Here is a 22,570-nt window from a genome sequence, read left to right as displayed (position 1 = left end):
TACTTTTGTTATAGTACGCAAGTTGGTTCGGTGAATCGTACTTCTGTAGGAACTCCTCATACTGCGCTTGTAGTTCTGGGTTGAGGACATGTCGCTTTTCCAGCATCAAAAACCTTTTAAGGGTTAGAATACGACAATCCTTCGGGTGATTGAAGTTTTCCTTGAACGGAGCTTAATCATGAATCCTCCGCTCGCATCTCGTTCATATGTGGAAAGAAAGTGGGCTTTGTATGCAAATTCTTCAGTCGAAAGTTTGGGGACGTCCGGCACTTCTTCGATTAGCCAGAGCTACTGCATCAATCGCTGAATGTCGTCAATGGTGGCATGGATACGTTGGCACGATCCATCCAAAATGTGCATCTCGCAACAGCGGAAGGTTATCCGCCAGGCTGAGCTGACTCGGCTTCAATATGTCAGAGAATAACTCTACACTGATCAGTAAATCAACTCTATCTGGCCTTTGGAACTCTGGATTAGCTAGAACCACTCCACACGGGAGATCCCATTATTCGATGTTGATCTTAGACAATGGGATCGTATCTGTCACTTTCGCCGTTACCAAATACTCGAGACTGGAGTTAAAATTGGATACTCGGGACTGAATCTTCAGCGTTAACTTGCTACGTGGGATGGGTGCGCAAGGCGCTGAAACCAGGTTTGGTGGCGGGTTGCTTCACTCAGAAGTACTCATAGTTTTTATAGTGGTATTCTTATCTCATCGTGTTCAGTGTCAACAAACCATAGATGTGGTATTCAACTATAACTCGTTGATTCTCGTTGCCGTCCGTCAAAATTTCCCAAGTGTGGTCGGTCGTAGTCATCCTTACTGTCCAGCACGCCAGCTGCTTTACCTAGTAGCGGTTTATCGAGATGATTGAGTTTGATGACATCACTATCCCCCGAAGCGGTCCCCAGATCTTGGAACATAGCCTTAAACTTGGACATTCGGCGTAATTTCCATCGAACGTTGGAATAAATGCTTTTAGGGGCTGTTGTTGAATGAGCATTGCTTGTGGAGCGGTTGGACTGTCTGGATGAAGCGGGATGTCAGCAGCCTTTGCCACCAATATTAGTTATTCGACCACATTAGATACGCCAGAGTGTAGATTATCGTAATCCGCGTACTCAAATTCTTGTGCCTCGAGTGCTTCATCCGGTAGCAGTCGCACAACTTTAGTGTGGAGTTGACTGTTCTCGCAGCCGACAGGCTCTTGGAAAGCAATGAATTGATTGCTGACCAGTGTGCATTCCGGACGTAATCGATTTATGATCGCGCGAACACGTGCGTGCTCACTCTTGAAACCGCGTTTGTAAATTTATTAGTTCTCAAACTTTCGCTTATCCACCGAGGTGTTTTCCTGTTCGCGAGATCGCGAGAGTAGATGTGCGTGGATGATTGCGAAAGAGGCTCGATCGTTTGTATGTTAACATGTTTATCATTTACGCTAGCGTGTATGTAGCTTCGCGTGCATAAATTAGATTTTACAACGCTGTGGCTATTCGCGTGTATTCTTAAATGGTCGCGCACGAACCGTGGATCTGATGCTTAGTTTGTAGTGTGTAGTACACATGCTAAAGGAGAGTAAGTTTCCTCATATCACTAGAGCTCCTGGTAACATGCCATGGAACGTGTTGTCTAGTGAATATGTGCATTTGTTTTTATTAGTCCAACTGAATGAATGGATTTCCGGACGTTACCGATGGATTATCTCGCGGACATGGACGTTTGTAAGTTCCCGCTTGAGACGGCGTTTACAAGCATATTAGTGTTAAGACATTCACTTAATCACCGGGGTGTTTTGGTGACAGAGACCACGGACGTAGGTGTGTGTGTGTGTGGATGATCGCAAAGGTCTTAAGCATTTGTATGTTAACGTGCTGAATGCGAGAAGAGTGAGATTCCACACATCACTAATGTTCCGGGTCATGTCGCCATGGAACGTTTTGTTTAGTCGGTATGAGTATAATTTTTTCGATTGGTCCATCTGAAGGCATAGACCTATGCTACTAGGACCGAGGGTAAGAAACTTTCGATCGTGACCGATTCATGATCGCGCGAACACATGAGTTTGTAGATCCGCGCTTGAGACCGCGTTTATGAGTTGATAGATGCTAAAATGTTTACTCAATCACCGGGGTATTTCCATGTTTGTGAGAACCTGGGCGTAGTTGCACGTGGACGATGCTCGAGCGTTTGTATGTTAACGTGTTTGTCACCTCTGCAAGCGTGTAGGTAACTTCGCGTGGATAAGTTCGATTTTTTAACCGTGTGACCATTCGCGTATTCGCGTGTGTTATTGAATTAATGCACGCCGACCGTGAAGCTGATGCTTAATCTTCAGTGTATTGTTTAGATACTAGAAGAGAGTTCCCTCTTATCAATAGAGTTCCCGGTCATCTCGCCATGGAACCTGTTGTCCAGTGAATATGAGCGTCACTTTTTTGATAGGTCCAACTGGAGGAATAAGCCTAGGCTGTTAGGACTGAAGGTAGACTTCCGGACGTGGCCGTTTCACGATCGCGCGAGCGGTGGGTTATAACCTTATAAGACGTGAGACCGCGTTTGTAAATTTATACGTGCTAAACCGTTGACTTAATTACCGGGGTGTTTTCATGTTGGCGAAATCACGGGTGTAAGTATGTGTGGATGATTGCAATTTCATGTTCGCGATTGTGACCAGGTTTGTGTTATCGTGAGGTCCACGAGCGTTTGTACGTTTGGAATGGGATTCACGCGTCTTCAAAAAAATTGTCTAAATTGTGTTGTTCTACAACTTTATCTATGAAACTCTATATCGAACCGTTAAAAAAGTCAAGTCACCTTAGCTTCTGTTCAAACGAAAATAAGTAACTTGCAAAGTATAACAACTTTCCCAAACAGTTATTTAGTTTTAGCCAAATGTTAAAATTTTTGCTAAATTTACATTCTGGTCCACTGTGATATTGGAAAACATTTTGTGTTGGTTTAGGCAGTAAAATAAACGTCTGAACCGTTTTTGGAACCGATGTTAAACAATATACTTGCTGTGGTTAAAATAGTTTATATTAAATAGTGAAAGTGATGTATTACCCGACAGTAGCAACCGACTACGATACGATTCGATATGATACGATTCCTCTCCGGTGGCAATTATTCCGATGGCATCGAAAAGGAAACACCGCAGGTGAGGCATCAACAGCCGCAACAAGAACCGACAAACCGAAACAAGTGGCACTAACTCCGGTCAATTTGTTCCCGCGTTCTAGTTCTCAACGTCTTGTGCCGTCTGACGAATGCGGAATCCGGTTTGGTAATGCTCATCTAATCTATCTCGGTCCGACCCGGTCTGGGCTTTGCACTCGCTGATATGTAGAACATCTAAATTGAACCTGACGAAACAGAGTCTACAAAAATATGTTTCGCATCGAGTATGCAGCACTAATCTAGAAAGGTTGTGCCCGGGCACTTACACCGAGACTTCAACAAATACAAACTAAGATTTAAAGATGATCCCAAATCTGCTTCCCTTGATAAGGACTAGTGAGGTACAAGAATTGGCCTCTCTGGACATCCTACATTATAAATGCCAACAATATGGCGTTAAATTTGGAAAGATGCGAAAGATGTGCTTCACAAATAGAAAGGTTAGTAATAGTTGCATTAGAGAGAGGGACAAAGTTCACAAATTTTACAAGCGATAATATTGCTACTTAGTGGTGGGTCCACTGGTGAACCGTCGAAAAATATGAGCAGGCTATATACAGAAAAAATAACACTATCAGTTTATGTACGGCAGCCATGGTGAAATCACGGAAGCAACTATGTTCGATGATTTGTAATTACCACCAGCTCCACTGCGCAGCGAAGAAGCCCGTCACCATGGTGCATTTTGTGTCGACCGGATACAGCCACGTGCCCAACGTGGTAAAATCCTTCTGTGCCTTTGGTTGGGAGCTCGGTTCGACCGACTAGGCGGTCAAAAATATTTTGCCAACTTGGACATCGCACAGAGGAGTAACTGGGGTCGAATCCTGGCCAAAACTATTTATTGCGTCTATTGCTGTTATTATGCCTTAATATGAACTAAAAATAGAAAATAACTGGTTTTTGGGACTATTTGGCATCTATCCACCTACCAGTGCAGGGGTCAATTTTCTTGATCCTTCCGAATACTAGTATTTTCGAGATGATCTTTGTGAATTTTTCCGCTGCATGAACAGTTGGTCAGTGGAAAAGGAAGAAGAAAAGGGATACCTGTGCACATATTCATAAAGATTAATTTTGCCAAATATAGTATTTGACCCTACAGCATCTTGGCGAACCACAAATTAGTAAAAAATATCAATATTTTGAAATCGTTTGGAATTTGTGGATCGGAAAAGATCGGAAGAGATTGTATGTTTTTTGGATAGCCGGGATCTTGTTTTGTAATATTGTTTCAGCAACTTTGCCGGATCTTGCCGTATAATGTAACTTTTTTATCATTCAAATTTGGAATAAATTGTTTAAAAAAGGTGTTTGTAAAGCTGGTCCAATACATAGCAACACTACTATTTTCGGTTATTTTTAAGCTGAGGTTATACAAATGATTGTGTTCAATTACGTTTGTTGTAATATTGTCTTATTTAATACAGTCATCATCATTTGAAAGCGATTTTGCTGGATATATAATAAAAAAATGATTAAAAACCCTTAAAATATCACCATTTTGCATCCATGCAAAAATTCATTAGCAATTTTTGGCATACTCTTTATTTTTCCACAATATGCAGTATGCTTTTAGGTATCTAAAAAAAATTAACTAAATAAAAAACCGAAATTTTTTTTGTTATTGGCCAAGAATTTGTTCTAGTTACTCCTCTGTGCATCGCCAAGAGAACGCAAAAGTCGAGGGGGCGACTATTTCTCGTTTCCCAGGAAAGAGGTGACAAGCAACGAAAAAATACATTTCCCACACGAAGCCCCAAAGATTCTCTTGTGACTGACAATCGGTAAAAAAGGAATGTCAAAGCCGATTTCCTTTCTTCGCAGCTAGTGATCAACGGAGAGGTGTATAGCACGGAAGTTACGGCATTCATCAAAAACACCTCCCTGTCGTGCCGGATCTGGCATCGGCACACGAAGTAGTCGCAGGAAGAAATGGAGCGTTTGAAGATCCAAGCTACCCCAAGAACGTCAAAACCTCCACCGTGTCTCAGATGTGCCCTATTAACAATTTCTGGGCGAACCTGAAGCACAGGATATATTCGAACAATGCTGTGGCGACTCGATATGGCTGAATTCGATATCAGTGAATTGGAGAATATTACAATATCTTTTTTTTCGACGGCTGTGGTTAAAGTTCCGGCCAACTGTCGTAAGGCCCGACGGGGAGTGGAGTCATTTTTGTGAAATCATGAATTAATACAGCAATCAATGAAAATTTGTTTATAGTTTTTTCCCATCCGATCCGATTTTTTTTTCTTTTTTTAATGCAATGTAATTGGATATTGAACTAATGTTTGAAAAGCAAAATAAAAAGAAGTAACAAAAAGTAATCAAAAAATGTTAAAAACAATGGCAAAGAAGAACAAAGACAAAGAGCCGCCAAAGGGCTGATAACTTTCATTCCACAACATCTAATTTAACGAAACACACAACATAAAATAAACAAACATTTGTACTAAAAGGCATACCCCCCAAATAAAAGTTTATGCGAAACATTTCACTTACCCATTGATGATTTGCGAAAGATCATTCACGTAAGCTTCTTCGGTGGCGACCAGTTCACGAAGGGCGAACATTCGCTTCCGCAGAATATCCTCGATGCCCTGCTCATCCGCCAAGATTTCATCGTTGTTCTCATTTTCAGAGAACTGTGGCGAAATAGCCGGTTTAACGAGAATCGAACCACCGATCATGCCTGCGCTACTACAATTCCCCCCGTTGCTCACCAATGGCACCCCGATGGCGGTACACTCTAGTGTGCCAACACCGCCCGCACTGCTGCTGCTATTTCCTTCACCAATACTGCTAATTGTGGAGTCGTTCTCCAGATATCGGAAGCTCTGCACCTTTTCTTTGACTATTCGCTCGATCTCCGCCATGTCGGCCGTCTGGTTAACAGCCGCCGATGGTTCCTCCAGCGATTTGAGTGATAAAGCTTTCGTAATCTTGGCACTGGTACAGGATTGATCCTCTGCCGAAGACAGAGTGGAGGATGGTGTTCCGGTCAGTGCCGTGGCTGCATCCTGAATCGGTTTCATCGGAGGCGGTAACTCGATTGTGGGTTCCTCTTCAGCCTCTAGCTCGTTCTGGGCGGAAACCGTTGATGGTTCTACCTCCTCCAGTGGTTTGTCCTGTTTCGAGCAGTCGATAAGATGTTAGATAAGAATTTTTGTCTATGTTATGTATTATATTACCTTTACTTTTTTGTCGGAGCCTTTCTTACTAATAAGTGACTTCTCTACTGGTGGTAGTTTATCAGATTTACCATGGGACAGTTTCCGTAACTGAGTAGGTAACCATTTTTTCCTGCAATAGAAGAAGAAAACGTGTTAAAATATTGCTGTGAACAAATGAATTTCATAATAAAAGAATTCAGTAAACAAGTACTACTTCATTATGTGCGTGTTACATTGAAATGGATCACACGTTAGAAAATGTCGGCATAAAATTAGTGATTTTGTTTCGAGTAGTTTAAATTACGTTATTCACAGTTTTTATTCTAAAAATATTTATAAAAAAAATAAAGCAATCCGTTATAGAGCGCGGCGATCAATGTAGTGTATCATTTATACGTATTGAATGTACAATGACTTTCCCATGAATTGCATGCACTGCCATTCTGCGCTAAATTGTCCCATGTATAGAGGATATTACATGCAACATGGGGTAGTTATGCGTATAGCGGCAGTATCCCGAGGAAGCTCCACCTCATCTCCACATTTTGTAGTGTTCTATTTCAAAGGGATTACCTTGTCGTATGGACGTCGTTGTCGTTGTGAGATCGCCAAATACCGCAACCACAATTTTTGTAGCAACATAAATATCGAATCAAGCACCGCACACACATGATATCGTATTAGTGCCCGCAATGCCGTATTTATAACAGTACTGTACTACCACCATGTGTTATTTTTTTGTTGCTTATGATATTGATACGGCGTGACACAGACCCAGCAATTCTGTATTCGCAGTGATTGTTGACGTGTTCCTGCAGGATCGAGAATGCATTCAATGTTCTACACAAATCGAATCCTAACTACACATGGCAATGGCTTCCTGCAGTAGTTGAATGATGCGTATTGTTTCAGTTCATTATCATGAAGTAAATATTAGCAAAAGTAGACTTCAAGCTGGAAAAAGCATAACGTTCTATGCAATAGGCAGTTACTAAATATGTTTGCAATTTGCCACACATGCATATATATAAAAATTTTGACAACTGAACAATCGCATACCAACTAAATAAAGAAACGACATGAGATCTTGTTTTCCTATGTTCGACTCCAAACAATTCAAAAGTTTAGTGTTTCATGCCAGTAATCGCCCATCCGAATATAACATACCAGGTTTGCCATTTCCGCCAATATAAAATAATAGGTTTCCCATTTCCTTTACAAGTTGTAATATCTAAAAAACCTCATAATGCTGATTGAGTTTCGTACAGAAGTAAAACTTTTTAGATCCAAAAAAATCTTGCATCTGCCGGGCTCCAACGGATGCCGAACTTCATCGCTTCAATTACATCAGCACACCCCATATATTCGATATATAGCTCTCTAAATTGTTCGGTATATTGCCGATACAGTTGATCCAGATGCATTATTTGTGTAAAAAGTATTATAATAGGATCATTTGCTCGAAAAAACGCAGTACTTTACGATGCTGAAATACATAAAAATCATCGCTTCACGAAAGTGTTGGTAAATGGGTTTATCCCAACTAGAGATGAATCTAACGAACATTTACTCGCTGGAAACGTCTGTTTACTAGGGACATAAACTTGACACGAGAGCGCTAATTGCCACAAGCTGGAAGAGTTGGGGCTCGAAATTGTACATATTAATGTAAGCAAACAAAGCTTTGAATTTAGACTCTTAAATGCTTTTCCCATTACGAACATCCTGTTGAAAAAAAACTTATGAATGGGATACCGTTGGCTGTCGAAACACTAGAAGGGGAACTATCGAGTATTCGAGGTTATTCCAATATCATCATGTTGATGCAAAGCGATTCTTCAAAACGGCCCGCTTACACCTTTTTCAACGACATTTACTAGTCGTGCGCTGCGAAACACGCAACCGATATCGCTTTGCTATCAGTTGTTTCCCTTCGTGGCGGACGACACCTTTATTTGGCGGCCGATTGCAATTAATAATAATATTCACACTTCCATGACACTACCACTCTACGAACACGCAGAGAAGACAGCGGTCATCATACCATCGGTATTCGATTTAGGTACACGTTTCGGTTTATCATTGCAAATGTTTTCATTTGTTGTTGGCAGTAGGAAAAAGTGCAATTCGTTAGTACGAATGATGATAACAACTCATGAGTTCACGCAAGTACAACTATATTTTCTATCCAATTGAAACAAAAACCAATTCACATATACCGCCGTCAACCCGATGGAGAACACAACTAAATGGATTTCGTAGTTTTCGAGCACATTACGTAGCCTTTGTTATCAGCAAGCCTGCATTTTAATTGTATAACAAACCTGTGATAAATTTTTTTATTAGGGTATCGTGTTGAGTGATTGTTAGGGTATTATGTTCTACGAAAAATTTGAATATGGCTGGAGAACATTTATAAAAGACATGTCATATGGGGTGTACATGTCAAGATCATAGCTTCCAGTTGATCATTACTCATTTAAATTTATCTTATTTTATCAATCAATCTTGCCAAGCCCGCTCGGATAAAAATCAATTCATAAGTTTTTTTTGCGAGTTGTCCTACTGGAGCTGTAGAGCTGGGGTGTCGGAAGGGCAATCATAACCAATCACTACAATTGCAGACGAGACGGCAAATATCACCCACTAAAACCCTGCTTAAGGCCGCAGCGGTCCGTGATTCTGAATGTGATATTCAGTGTACGGTTCAAATATGTGCGGGCGTAGGAATTTTACGATCGCATGTATCATCGCGAAGGGCTCGAGCGTTTGAATGTTAACGTGTTCAATCGCGTGGGCGTTTGTATGTCGTGTCTGCTAGCGTGTATGTGACTTGGCGTGTATAAATTAGATTTTATAACCGGGATTCTGATATCTAATTTTCGGTGTAAGGTTCAGCCGCTAGAAGAGAGTGAGTTCTACCATATCACTAGAGTTCCCGGTCATGTCGCCACGGAACGTGTTGTCTAGTGGATATGAGCGTATTTTTTTCATTGGTACAGTTGAAGGCATGGGCCGCTGCTGCTGCTAGGGCCGAGAGTAGGAACTTCCGGACGTTACCGATTTATAATCGCGCGAACTCGGGCACTTGTAGGTTCACTTTTTAGATCGGGTTTGTAAATTTATAAGTGCTAAAATGTTTACTTAGTCACCGGGGTTTTATCCTGTTTGTGTGATCGCGGGTGTAGGTGTGCGTAGATTTTATAATCGTGTGGCCATTTGCATATTCGCGTGTATTCTTGAATGATCGTGCGCGAACCCGAACCTGCGTTTATGAGTTTATAAGTGCGAAAACATTCACATGATCACCGGGTTTTCTGAATATTTGCGAGATCGCGGACGTAGTTGTGTGTGGACGATGCTCAAGCGTTTGTATGTTAACGTGCTTGTCACGTGTGCTAGCGTGTATGCAACTTCGCGTGGATGAATTCGATTCCATAACCGTGTGGCCATTCGCATATTGGCGTGTATTACCGTGAATCTAATGCTGAAAGGAATGAAAGGAGTTCCCCTATATCCCTAGAGTTCCCGGTCATGTCAACATGGAACGTGTTGCCTAGTGAATATGAGCGAAAATTTTTTTGATTGAACCAACTGAAGGTATGTACCTAGGCTGCTAGGACTGAATGACTTCCGGACGTGACCGATACATTATCGCGCGAGTGGTGTGTTAATGCTTGGGACCGCATTTGTAAATTTATAGGTGCCAAAACGTTCACTTAACTACTAGGGTGATTAAATGTTGGCGAGATCGCGGGCGTAAGTATGTGTAGATGATTGCATTGCAATTGCATGTTCGCGTTTGTGAAGGCCACGAGCGCTTATACGTTTTGAATGAGATTGTGAGAGAATATGAAATTGATTGTTAGTGAGTTATACTAACGAATCCAATTCAAAATATAGTAATACAAGGAAAAATAATATTCTGAATAAAGAAAGAAAAAGATGTAAAGAGATTATGCAAAAGCGTATAAATTAGCCGATATTATTTTTGGTATACATGAGTCTTGGAAAAGCAAACTACCAGAGAGATGTACATCAAAAACAAACTAATTATATAGAAGAAAAGAGCACGTGTAATATGCAATCAAACTACATGAACACGTCTAAATGCAATCAAATGATATTGATTTACCATTAATGACAATTGCATTCTGTTAAAAAAATTCATTCTATGCTAACCGGGAACGCACGATTTACGTGCATCAGAAAACTAATCATACTTTACTTTATCCAACCCGATCTTCCCGAAAGAATTAAATAAAATGTACGAATAGAACAATGGAAAAAGTGAACAGCGAATCCTAGAGAATATTACCCATTATTCTATCGTATACGCCAGTTCTGCATCCATTCCCTGATCCTGGTGTCACAAATACTCAGACGAACACATACACAGATAGACATACGACTAGCACATAAGAATTGTACACTAGTACTAAATACTACAATTAATACTACACTAACACCAATACTGCCGCTATACGCATAAAAGTCCCATGTGCTATGGGATTCCCTATGCACATGAGACAATTATGCGTAGAGCCGCAGAATAGGCTTCTATTTTTGCGTTTGTTGACTGCGAGCTCTGTCGACCAACTCCGCCATTAAGCGGTGGGACAATGTTTGCAAATACGGCCCACAGACAAAATCAATCCTCGTAGACCTACCACTCCGCGACATCTACGGAAGAGTCTGACGAGTCGTCTACCTTCCGTTAATAAGGTGAAGCATCAACACTTCCCTCTACCTTATCCTTTATCCTTCTCCGCGAACGATAGAGATGGGGGCGGCCAGCAATGATGGCTATCATGCTGTTGAGGTTTTAGTATGGGTCGGATTGGTATAAATTCCTACTTACCACTTCCTAAGCAACTCTTATTAGATAATTAGCAGTCAAACATGATGAAGTCAGTATGCAATCCGCCAAAATCTTCGTCACAACGCAACGCAACGAATAGAATTTTCAGGTCCAGTATTTTAAGACGTAATTGGAAATAGCAAACTGAGATAAGGCCACCTGTAAATTGTATTCATTTGCATTGAAGCATATAGACAAGAGTGTCTAGTGTCTAGGTTATGTTGGAAATTACATTATTGTCGATGGTACAAAAACCGTATATTTAGTCGATTACAATGCAGTCTCTTTCCAGCCATCGTTATCACTTGCAAATTGTTTCGTTCGGAATTCTCAGAACTGAAGATATGGGTTTATGAGCACTATAAAAAACAATATCATGACAAAGGAATAGTTCAAACTACCAGAATAAGTATTTAAATTCATCGAAAAGCCAGTGGCCTTTTAAGACACGAACAGTCTTGAAATTTCGAGTTGATGTAGTTTTCAATTTTTGGTCAAATGACTCTCCTTAGTGCAACGTTTCGAAGGAATGGTTCCTCATCTTCAAAGGACAACAACGTTTGAACATAAATTAATTATAGTTATCTCATAATACAACGTGTTATCACGAACACGATTGGGCAGAAATCGAGGGTGGGAAGGGGCTACAAGTGAGGAGTGGTAAATTATGGTTAGCGCTGTAATATTTTTTTTTGTACATAGGGCGAAATTTTGGTTCCTTACATCTTTATTATACGCAGAGTTTACAATTTTCGTCTTCGTGAACAGAATGAGGCGACATTTCACCTACTTCGACCAGCAATAAAAAAGCAAACATACGATGTAAGATTGTTTGCTCTCCAACTTTTCTCGACAAGACAGCATTGGATTTCATCTTTTCGCGGTATAATATGAGATGACATTTTCGCGCCTAATGTAAAACTGCCGAATAACTAATGGTTTCGCAAAAATTCACAAAAATGGGTAGATACAGATCCTTAGAATGAAAATACTGCCATAATGTGGGGAAATAAATCCTATAGTGTAATATATTAATGGTTTTCCTTGAACTTAATTTATCACGAGGTTCGAAACTGCGAAATTATCACGCTTCTATGCTGCATTGTCAGCAAATTCTCGCAATTTCTTGAAAGGTGAAAATCTGGGTCTGTGCCTACTAAGGATGAAAACGCTGTGCGATAAACAGCTTGTTGTGAGAATGAGCGAATATTTTAACCTCTGATTATACATAATGCAACTGATAATTTTTACGCCATAAGTAGTATAACATAAATCTTGCAAATGAAAATAAACTTTCACTAGAATTTTGTTATTCAAAAACACTGCTGCTCTCGGTGATGCTACGAGTATAATATGATTATCAATTATGTTAGAAATCCCTTTTCTCACTGCTAGGTTGATTACTTGGTGATCTGTGCATTCATATACCATCCAACGTCTATCTCACGACTGAACACAATGCTTAATCTAACGGATAAATACATTAACTTTGGACAAATTTTCATTTTGAAGTGATTTTACACATTGTTTTGTATTTCAAATGTTTATTTTATGCGTATTAATTTTTGAGAAATAGTTAATTAATTATTAAGTAAATTCACAGAATGTTGCCGAAATTGAATTTCTTGAACCACGCAGAAGTGTTTTCATACCCGGATATTTAAAAACGGGTGTTTTGCCCCAAAAACACCCGTAAAGCAATACTCTGTATGTAACGATCTCATTTTTAGTTAGTGGAAATTGGTAGGAATAAAAATTCAAAATGTTTAATATCTCCGCCGTTCGTGAACGGATTTTGACAATCTATAGCTTGTTCGAAAGGTCTACAAGTTTTTTTTTAATTATGTGTACATAACACGACTGCATTGCTTTGTTCGAAAGTTATTTGCTTCAAACCCTTTGTGTTTGACAAAATCACCCATATCCCAGAAAGTAAACAACATATAGACAAAACAAAAATGGCTTCCGCTGAAAAATTGTTTTTGGGACCTCTCATATCGATTGCTCATCCGATGCGATATCTTGAACTCGTTAGTAATTGCAAATTTCGAAAGGCTTGTCGAGCTCAATTCTTAAACCCGATTTATGTGCTTGTACTTTGATTACATGGCACAACATATCAATCCTTCTTCATATTATACCAACCGTGTCAATCTCCCCATGCTACTGATTCAACTGTATTCTTCGACACATCCATGAGATTCGTGGAATCCCGGATCACATACGTCCGCAAGTGATCCCAAGCATTTTTCATAGTAAATTTCGAGAAGTCGACTGCAACAAGATGTTTTACACCGACGGGTCAAGCCTCGACGGCTCCACTGGCTTTGGTATATTCAATCAAAACCTCACCGCCTAATTCAAACTCAATGATCCTGCTTCAGTCTACGTCGCAGAACTTGCTGCTATTCAGTATACCCTTGGGATCATTAATACTTTGCCCACCGATCCTTACTTTATTGTCTCGGATAGCCTCAGCTCAATCGAGGCTCTCCGTTCAATGAAACCTAGAAATCACATTCCATATTTTCTGGGGAAAATCTGGGAGCGCCTGCGTGCTTTGTCTGTAAGATCGCACAAGATTACTTTAGTTTGGGTTCCCTCGCATTGCTCCCTTCCAGGTAATGAAGAAGCGGACTCTTTAGCTAAGGCGGGCGCTTTAGAAGGTGACATATATGAAAGACCAATTAGCTTCAGCGAATTTTTCAGTATTACCCATCAGAGAGCCCTCGAAAGTTGGCAAACTTCATGGAGCGATGGTGAACTGGGAAGGTAGCTACATTCCATAATCCCTAAGGTATTGACGAAACCTTGGTTCAAGGAGATGGATGTAGGTCGGGATTTCGTTCGCGTGATGTCTAGGGTTCGCAGTACCGACCCTTTTTGGCGAGAACTGGTACTACGGTACTGAAGCCCTCAGTACCGGTAAAGTACCGGTACTCGAATGTTTTTTTAAATATTCGAAATAAACTTCAAAGTGAAATTGAATGCGCAAATTGATGATCTTATACTCAGATGATTGATTTGTGCTGATCAAAAAAGTATGTTTATTGTTTTCAATTGATTCGGAATGGCATGACTCATTTCAACAGAAAATATTTTTCGAATACGGCACCTTCTTTTATTTCGAAATCTAGGCCACTTTGAAATCAATAACTGCTAAGCGGTGCGACTTTCGTCTACTTCAACAGATGGTAAGTGTAAGAAACACTTTTAACAACAGGAAATCAAAGCGAGAGTGGCAGTAAATCCGAGCTGGTTATTCGCAGTTCCTCTCTTGATTTTCCGTAAATTGGTTTCGACCTGCATACCAAGGCTCCTTGCTTTCCTGTAAACTATGGAGTTTTGCTGAATTTTCCGATCACCAATAATTACAAATCGCTCCATTTGGAGTAGTTCACCAATTCTAAAATTGTTAGCTACTAAATCGCTGTTCGTTCTTTTATAAATAAAGGTTAAAGATCAAACCAAAGACATGACTTAGACCACAGTCTTATTACGCGCCACCCAGTGAATAATAAAACCTATCAGAATGTCGCTAATAAAAAAAAAATCAAGGCAAATTTTTACGTCTCTTACGCTAGATGTGAATATATTGAAATTTAGTACAAGATCGTTTAAATTTAATTTCGACAAAATAAAGCAGGAATTTAAACATACCGTTCAGTACAACGGGAGCTAGTAATGTTTAACTTATAGAAGGTAATTAATATAATAAGTCATCTTGCAGACTGATATTTTGAAACATGTCCCTCTAGAGAGTCCACATATTTTTCATAAAAAAATTGTATGGTCCCGAAAATACCGGTACTGGCTTTTGTTCAGTACCGTTATTACGGTACCAAAAATGGGTCGGTATTCCCGGGATTTTCGGTACCGGTATTATCGGTACCACAACCCTACTCATGTCACTACACGCGGGACGCTCATCTCCGGCGCATTGGGCTCGCGGATAGCGGTATCTGCGCTTGTGGTAACGGTTATCACGAGATCGAACATATTGTCTGGGCATGCGCCGAGTGCTGTTCTGCCAGATCTCAACTATTCGATTCCCTTCGGGTCCGAGGAAAATCACCCATTGTCCCGGTTCGAGATGTACTCGCAAGCCGCAATCGCATCTATATGTCCCTCATATGCACATTCTTTAAAACCATCAATATCAAGATCTAACTGCCCCTATCTTTTTTCCTTATCATGTTCTGAAGTGCCCTCTTTCGCCTACCGTACCCCAACGATGGTTCGATGCGACTCCAAGACGAGACAAAACATCTGTCGAATGACCTAACAACACGAGACCTGCAGTACAACATCACAAGCGCAACGCGGTGTGTTGCCGATCCGCATCTGAGCTGTACTACGAAGTCGTCTGGAGGAACCCCTGCCGGAAGGCCACCTGGCGTCCCAATACATGATGCATCCATCCGAATCTGTAATCCTTGTCGTTGATTCCCGATGCCGGAAACTTAAAGTTTAAATCTACACCCCCCCCCCCCCCGTGCCAGTCTTGTCAGCCCTCTTTACCATGTCTCTGACACACAGATGTAGGACTTCATCCCCCTCCTTCCACCTATTGAATATCTTCCCAAAACTTCTGTGCTCCCCCTATCTTCTAGATTTAGTTGATCAATATTTAATTTCGTTAAGAAATGCCCAACAGTACCAATACTTCAAAATAGCCCTAATTAATCCTCCCTAATCTTAATAAAATTGAACCACTTCCTATAATTATTTATAGTTAATTAAAAAAATAATGTTAATAATTAATTGCTCCAACAATCTCCCTTCTAAAAATCATAAAGAGCATTGCTATACAAAGAACACACAAAATGACCCGTCTCCCTAATCTTACGAATATTATACATAGAAGACCCGTTTTTATCAGCCCCCGATTTTATCAGTTTTTTAACCTAATTTTGTCAACCAGACAGGGTTATAAGGTTATGTCTTGGGATTGAGGAAGAACATTATTACAACTTCGGTTTATTGAAAAGAAATAAACAAATATGTTTTGTCATTGTTCCAATTTTGTCAACCCAAAATTAGCCAAGGGGGCTGATAAAAACGGATCTTCGCTGTATTATCCCTTCTTGTATATGCATAAGTTAGCTGCAAAGTTTTTTTTAGTTTCATTATATAAAAACAAAATAATATTGAAATGTGTAACCCCCTACTTTTAAGAAATTTAAAATGTAAAGCAATGAAAAATGGCACCTTTAAGCTAACGCAAACGTGCCTTATCAAATAAACGAATTGAAAAAAAAAACAAAAATGGCGACGTTAGGTCTTTCATTTGAAACTAATTTCGTTAAGATCGGTTCCGCGGTTGCTGAAACAATTACATGACATTCCATAACAGTTTTTGCAACCGGCCGAGACGGTTGTGCCTCCAGGTGGAAGGTTTTGTTCTCGAGAGAGTGGCGGAGTGCGAGACGCTGTATGCGTTTTTGTGGGAGAGAGAGAGACCAGTTTGTTAAGTGTGAGTCGACAGTTGATACGTCGGAGGCGTGGTCAACGACATCCTCGGTGTTTTGACAGCAAACCGCGGGTAGACGAATTTGCCTACCGCGGTGGCAGAAATCGACAGTGATCGTGCCTGTACACACAGAAAAAATATATTGTATTGGTGTCGTCGGGCAATTCTAATCGACGAGAGGGGAAGCGTCACAGGTAGACCCATTTGCTCTATTCGTCTACCGCAGAAGTGGTACGACGAATAAGGAAAACAAGTGGCACCGAAAAGTGCCGCATCGACAGTGGGATTTTCGCAGCAAGCCACAGGTAGCCACATTTGTTTACCGCGGCGGTGGAAACGGAGAGAGCGCGCTTGTGGTGGTGATACCGACGAGCAGCTTAACCGGAGAGAGTTTTGAAGTGTTGCTGATAGGCCTATTTCTCTACTGAAGAAGCAACGCGACGAAGAAGGACAGCAAGTGTCACATTGTCAAACAACGGGCACCGAGTTTACAACGTAACACATGAGGTGTGTTCTACAGGTATAACAGGTATATTTTTCATTCCTTTTTGTGATAGTTTTTCTTGCTAGGTAAAATGGATGAAGAGATGGGAGAACGAGTAACAGACCCTCCCCCTAAGCCTTATGCTGAAAATGTAAATCCGACTAGAATTAAAATTTACCCAGAGTCGTCAACGGGACCATGGATTGTATTTATTAGGCGTAAAGTAAAGGCGCTAAATATTATTCAAATTTCTAAAGATTTGACTTCGCGATTCTCGGATGTAAAAGAGATCGTCAAAGTCAATAAAGATAAAATACGCATTGTCGTTGGTAGTCTCAAACAAGCCAATGCAATTGCTTCTTGCGAGCTTTTTACGCGTGAGTATAGAGCGTATATTCCTTCAAAGGAAATTGAAATTGATGGGGTCATCACAGAATCGAGTTTGACTGTTGATGACATAATTAAGCATGGGGTTGGTCGTTTCAAAGACACCATACTTAAAGACGTAAAAATACTTGAATGCAAGCAATTGCATTCAGTATCACACGAAGGAGATAAAAAAGTTTATCGACTGTCTGACTCATTTCGAGTGACTTTCGCTGGGTCTGCACTGCCCAACTATGTCATTATCGATAAGATTCGTCTCCCTGTTCGCCTTTTTATTCCTCGTGTAATGAATTGCCTTAATTGCAAACAGCTTGGCCACACAGCCACTTACTGTTCCAATAAGGCACGGTGTGGCAAATGTGGGGGTTCTCATCAAGAGGATACATGCAATGAAAATTCAGAAAAATGTTTAATGTGCGGAGAAAACTCACATGAGCTCCCTGCATGCCCCATTTATAAATTGCGTGAGGATAAAATTAAACGATCCTTGAAGGAGAGGTCTAAGCGCTCCTATGCAGAAATGTTGAAAAATGCTACCCCTAAACCCATCTTCTTAGAAAACACTTACACATCTCTATTTTCGGAACAGTCTGACTCTGACGGAGCGTGCGAAGGTACATCATTTGTTTTACCCGGAAATTCCAGAAAAAGAAAACAGTCTTCTTTTCCCAAGCTGCCAAGAAAGGGCCTTAAAATTTCTCCACCAATAGATAAACTGCGCCCAAAACCGAAAAATTCCGATTCAAAACCGAAATCAATTCCGCCCGGTTTTGGGAACGTACAATCCAAACAGAACACCATTACTGGAAATAATAAAATTTCGACTTCCTCTGAGCCTCAGCCGGGGGTAGGATTATTGAAATTTTCTGAAATTGTTGATTGGATTTTAAAGCATTCAATATTTCTGAACCACTAAAGAGTATACTTTCAGCTTTCCTCCCAACAATTAGAACATTTTTAGAGCAGCTGATTGCTCAATGGCCCATCCTTGCAGCGATTGTATCTTTCAATGGGTAATTCACCTCCTCCAATGAAAGATTCCATCACTGTTTTACAGTGGAATTGCAGAAGTATCATACCTAAAATTGATTCCTTAAAAATTTTACTGCATAATTTAAAATGCGATACTTTTGCTCTATGTGAAACATGGCTTACCTCAAACATTAATTTCAACTTAAATGATTTCAACATTATTCGCCTAGACCGAGACACCCCGTATGGAGGAGTGCTTCTAGGAATTAAAAAGTGCTATTCTTTCTATAGAATTAACATCCCCTTGTTTGCGGGCATTGAGGCTGTAGCTGTCCAAACGAACATTAAAGGCAAAGACATGTCTATCGCTTCTATATATATATACCTCCCAAAGTTCAAATTGGACAACGTCAAATTTTTGAGGTAGTGGAATCCATGGCTGCTCCGCGTCTGATACTGGGAGACTTCAACTCGCACGGAGTATTGTGGGGTTCCCTCTACAATGATAATCGATCCTCTTTGATATACAATGTTTGTGACGAATTTAATATGACAGTTTTAAATACTAGCGAAACAACACGCATCCCCAGACCTCCAGCACGTCCAAGTGCATTAGATCTATCTCTGTGCTCGACATCGCTTCGGCTAGATTGCACGTGGAAGGTTGTACCTGATCCTCACGGTAGCGATCATTTGCCAATCGTTGTTTCAATTAACAGTGAATTAGGCCTTACGAATTCAATCAATGTTCCTTATGACTTAACACGAAATATTGATTGGAAAACATACGAAACGTTAATTTCCACTTCTCTTGCTTCGACAGAAGAGCTACCCCCTACCGAAGAATATGAATTCTTAGCGGGTTTAATTATTGAAGCAGCAGAACAAGCCCAAACGAAATGCAATTCTGGAATGACAATAAATAGACGGCCCCCTAATCCTTGGTGGGACAAAGAGTGCTCTGATGCATATGAAGCTAAACAAGTTGCCTACAAAGAAATTATGAAACAGAAAGGGGGTATACGTGAGAACTTTGAAAATTATTTCATTTTGCAAAACAAATTTGACAGTATACGTCGTGCCAAGAAATCTAGTTATTGGAGACACTTCGTTAATGGCTTGTCAAGAGAAACATCAATGAGTACTCTTTGGAACACAGCCAGAAGAATGAGGAATCGAAACGTAACTAATGAAAGCGAAGATTTTTCGAATCGTTGGATATTTAATTTTGCCAAGAAAATTTGTCCCGATTCTGCTCCTGCGCAGAAAATCACTCGCGATGCTCCCACAAGTAACGATTTCATAGATTCGCCTTTGACAATGATGGAATTCTCAATTGCACTCCTCTCATGCAACAATAATGCTCCGGGACTAGACAGAATTAAATTCAACTTGGTGAAGAATCTGCCTGACCTAGCAAAAAGACGCTTGTTGAATTTATTCAATAAGCTTCTTGAGCAGAACATTGTCCCGCACGACTGGAGACAAGTGAGAGTTATCGCTATTCCAAAACCGGGAAAGCCAGCCTCCGATCATAACTCGTATCGACCGATTGCAATGCTATCCTGCATCAGGAAATTGTTGGAAAAAATTATCCTACGACGTCTCGACAATTGGGTTGAGGCGAACGGCTTGCTATCAGATACCCAGTTTGGTTTTCGGAGGGGAAAGGGAACGAATGATTGTCTGGCGCTACTTTCGTCAGAAATCCAACTCGCTTACGCAAAAAAAGAACAAATGGCGTCTGTGTTCTTAGACATAAAAGGAGCATTCGACTCAGTCTCCATTGATGTTCTCTCGGAGAAGCTACATCAATGTGGTCTTTCACCGATATTAAATAATTATTTATACAATTTATTGTCAGAAAAGCACATGCATTTTTCATATGGCGATTTGGCGACACTCAGAATAAGTTACATGGGCCTCCCACAAGGCTCTTGCCTAAGCCCCCTTCTCTATAATTTTTACGTGAATGACATTGATAATTGTATTGTCAGCCCATGCACTTTAAGACAACTTGCAGATGATGGGGTGGTTTCTGCCACAGGACCAAAAGCTATAAATTTACAACAACCATTGCAAGATAGCTTGGATAATTTATCAATTTGGGCTTTAAAGCTGGGCATCGATTTCTCTACGGAGAAAACAGAGTTGGTCGTTTTCTCAAGGAAGCGTGATCCAGCTCAGCTTCAGCTTCAGTTGGTTGGTAGAACGATAGCCCAAGTCCTGACTTTTAAATACCTTGGAATTTGGTTCGATTCTAAAGGCGCATGGGGAGGCCACATTAGGTATCTAATAACGAAATGCCAACAAAGGATAAATTTTCTGCGAACAATAACTGGATCATGGTGGGGTTCTCATCCAAGTGACATGATAAGATTGTATCAAACAACAATACTTTCAGTAATGGAATATGGGTGCATCTGTTTCCGTTCAGCTGCGAACACTCACATTATTAAACTGGAACGGATATAGTATCGCTGTTTACGAATTGCCTTAGGTTGCATGCAGTCGACCCATACAATGAGTCTTGAAGTACTAGCGGGAGTTCTTCCTTTAAAAGACCGATTCTGGGATCTCTCTTCTCGTTTACTTATTCGATGTGAGGTTATGAACCCACTGGTAATTGAAAATTTTGAAAGACTTGTCGAGCTTCAACCCCAAACCAGATTCATGACAGTGTATTTCAATCACATGTCACAAGAAATAACGCCTGCTAGGTATGTTCCTACATACGTCAATAAACTAGATATTCCTGAATCCACTTTATTCTTTGACACGTCCATGCAAGCAGAGATTCGTGGAATTCCGGATCATCTACGCTCGCGGGAGATCCCTAAAATATTCACAAGTAAATATCAACACATAGACTGCCTTAAAATGTTTTACACTGATGGGTCACGAATCAGTGAGGCCACTGGTTTCGGTATTTTCAACAATAATTTTTCATTTTCTCTCAAACTTGCAGAACCCGCCTCTGTTTATATAGCGGAACTAGCAGCAGTTCACTATAGTTTTCAAATAATTAATACTTTACCCCCGAACCATTACTTTATCCTCACTGATAGTCTCAGCACAATTGCAGCTCTACGCTCAAAGAGGATTGATAATCACGATCCATTCTTTTTGGGGAAGATACGAGAATCTCTGAGTAACCTGACAAGAAAATGTTATAAATTTACCCTAGTATGGCTCCCCGCCCATTGCTCTATTGCGGGCAATGAGAAAGCTGATAATTTAGCCAAGATTGGTGCACTAGATGGTGAAATATATGAAAGACCCATCGCTTACAATGAATTTTATAGCGCTTCTCGACAGAGGACACTTGCTAGTTGGCAAACATCTTGGGACAATGGAGATATGGGACGATGGCTACACTCAATTATCCCTAAAGTATCAACGAAGGCATGGTTCAAAGGATTGGATGTAAGTCGAGACTTCATCCGTGTGATGTCTAGGCTCATGTCCAATCATTATACTTTAGATGCGCATCTCCGTCGTATTGGGCTCGCTGAGGGTAATCATTGTGCTTGTGGAGAAGGTTACCATGACATTGAGCATGTTGTTTGGTCCTGCACTGAATATCGTGAAGCCAGATCACAATTAGTAGATTCTTTACAAGTCCGAGGAAGACCAATCCATGTTCCTGTTAGAGACATCCTGGCGTATCGCGATCCTCTATACATGGAACTTATCTATCATTTTCTAAAAACAGCGTCTGTCAAAATTTAATTAAATTCATCTCCTCATACTCTCATCCAAGGCTAATCATTCACCAATTAAAGTGTCCTAGAATATTTAGTTTTTAAATTTAGACAATAACAGAAAAAAAGTAAATAAATACACCCGAAAATACTAGATCATTATGAAATACAACAATGTAAGGAAAAAAGCAAACAATAAAGTGATTTCAGTGTTAGTTTTAGACAAAGTACTAGTATAGTTAAAATTAGTCTTAAGGATTTTTGTAACGTGCTATGTAAAAAAAAGAAACTGGCGTAAAAAGCTTTTGCAAATGCCGTGTCAAATA

General features: G+C 40.3%; 1 protein-coding gene across 6 annotated transcripts in view; it reads right to left on the bottom strand.

Moving 5' to 3' along the window:
• LOC131691509 (triple functional domain protein) overlaps positions 1-22,570 on the bottom strand; it is a 245,888-nt gene that overhangs the window by 10,499 nt on the left and 212,819 nt on the right. For all 6 annotated transcript variants that reach the window (XM_058977989.1, XM_058977991.1, XM_058977990.1 and 3 more), the window contains exons 10-11: positions 6,382-6,493; positions 5,693-6,318 (exon numbers count right to left, since the gene is read on the bottom strand). In XM_058977989.1, the coding sequence (XP_058833972.1) occupies positions 5,693-6,318; positions 6,382-6,493 (738 nt within the window). The remainder of the gene's footprint in view (positions 1-5,692; positions 6,319-6,381; positions 6,494-22,570) is intronic.

Source organism: Topomyia yanbarensis, chromosome 3, assembly GCF_030247195.1.
Source record: "Topomyia yanbarensis strain Yona2022 chromosome 3, ASM3024719v1, whole genome shotgun sequence".
Classification (NCBI taxonomy): Eukaryota; Metazoa; Arthropoda; class Insecta; order Diptera; family Culicidae; genus Topomyia; species Topomyia yanbarensis.
The sequence above is the reverse complement of the archived record's forward strand: the minus strand, read 5'-3'. Positions and strand labels throughout refer to the sequence as shown.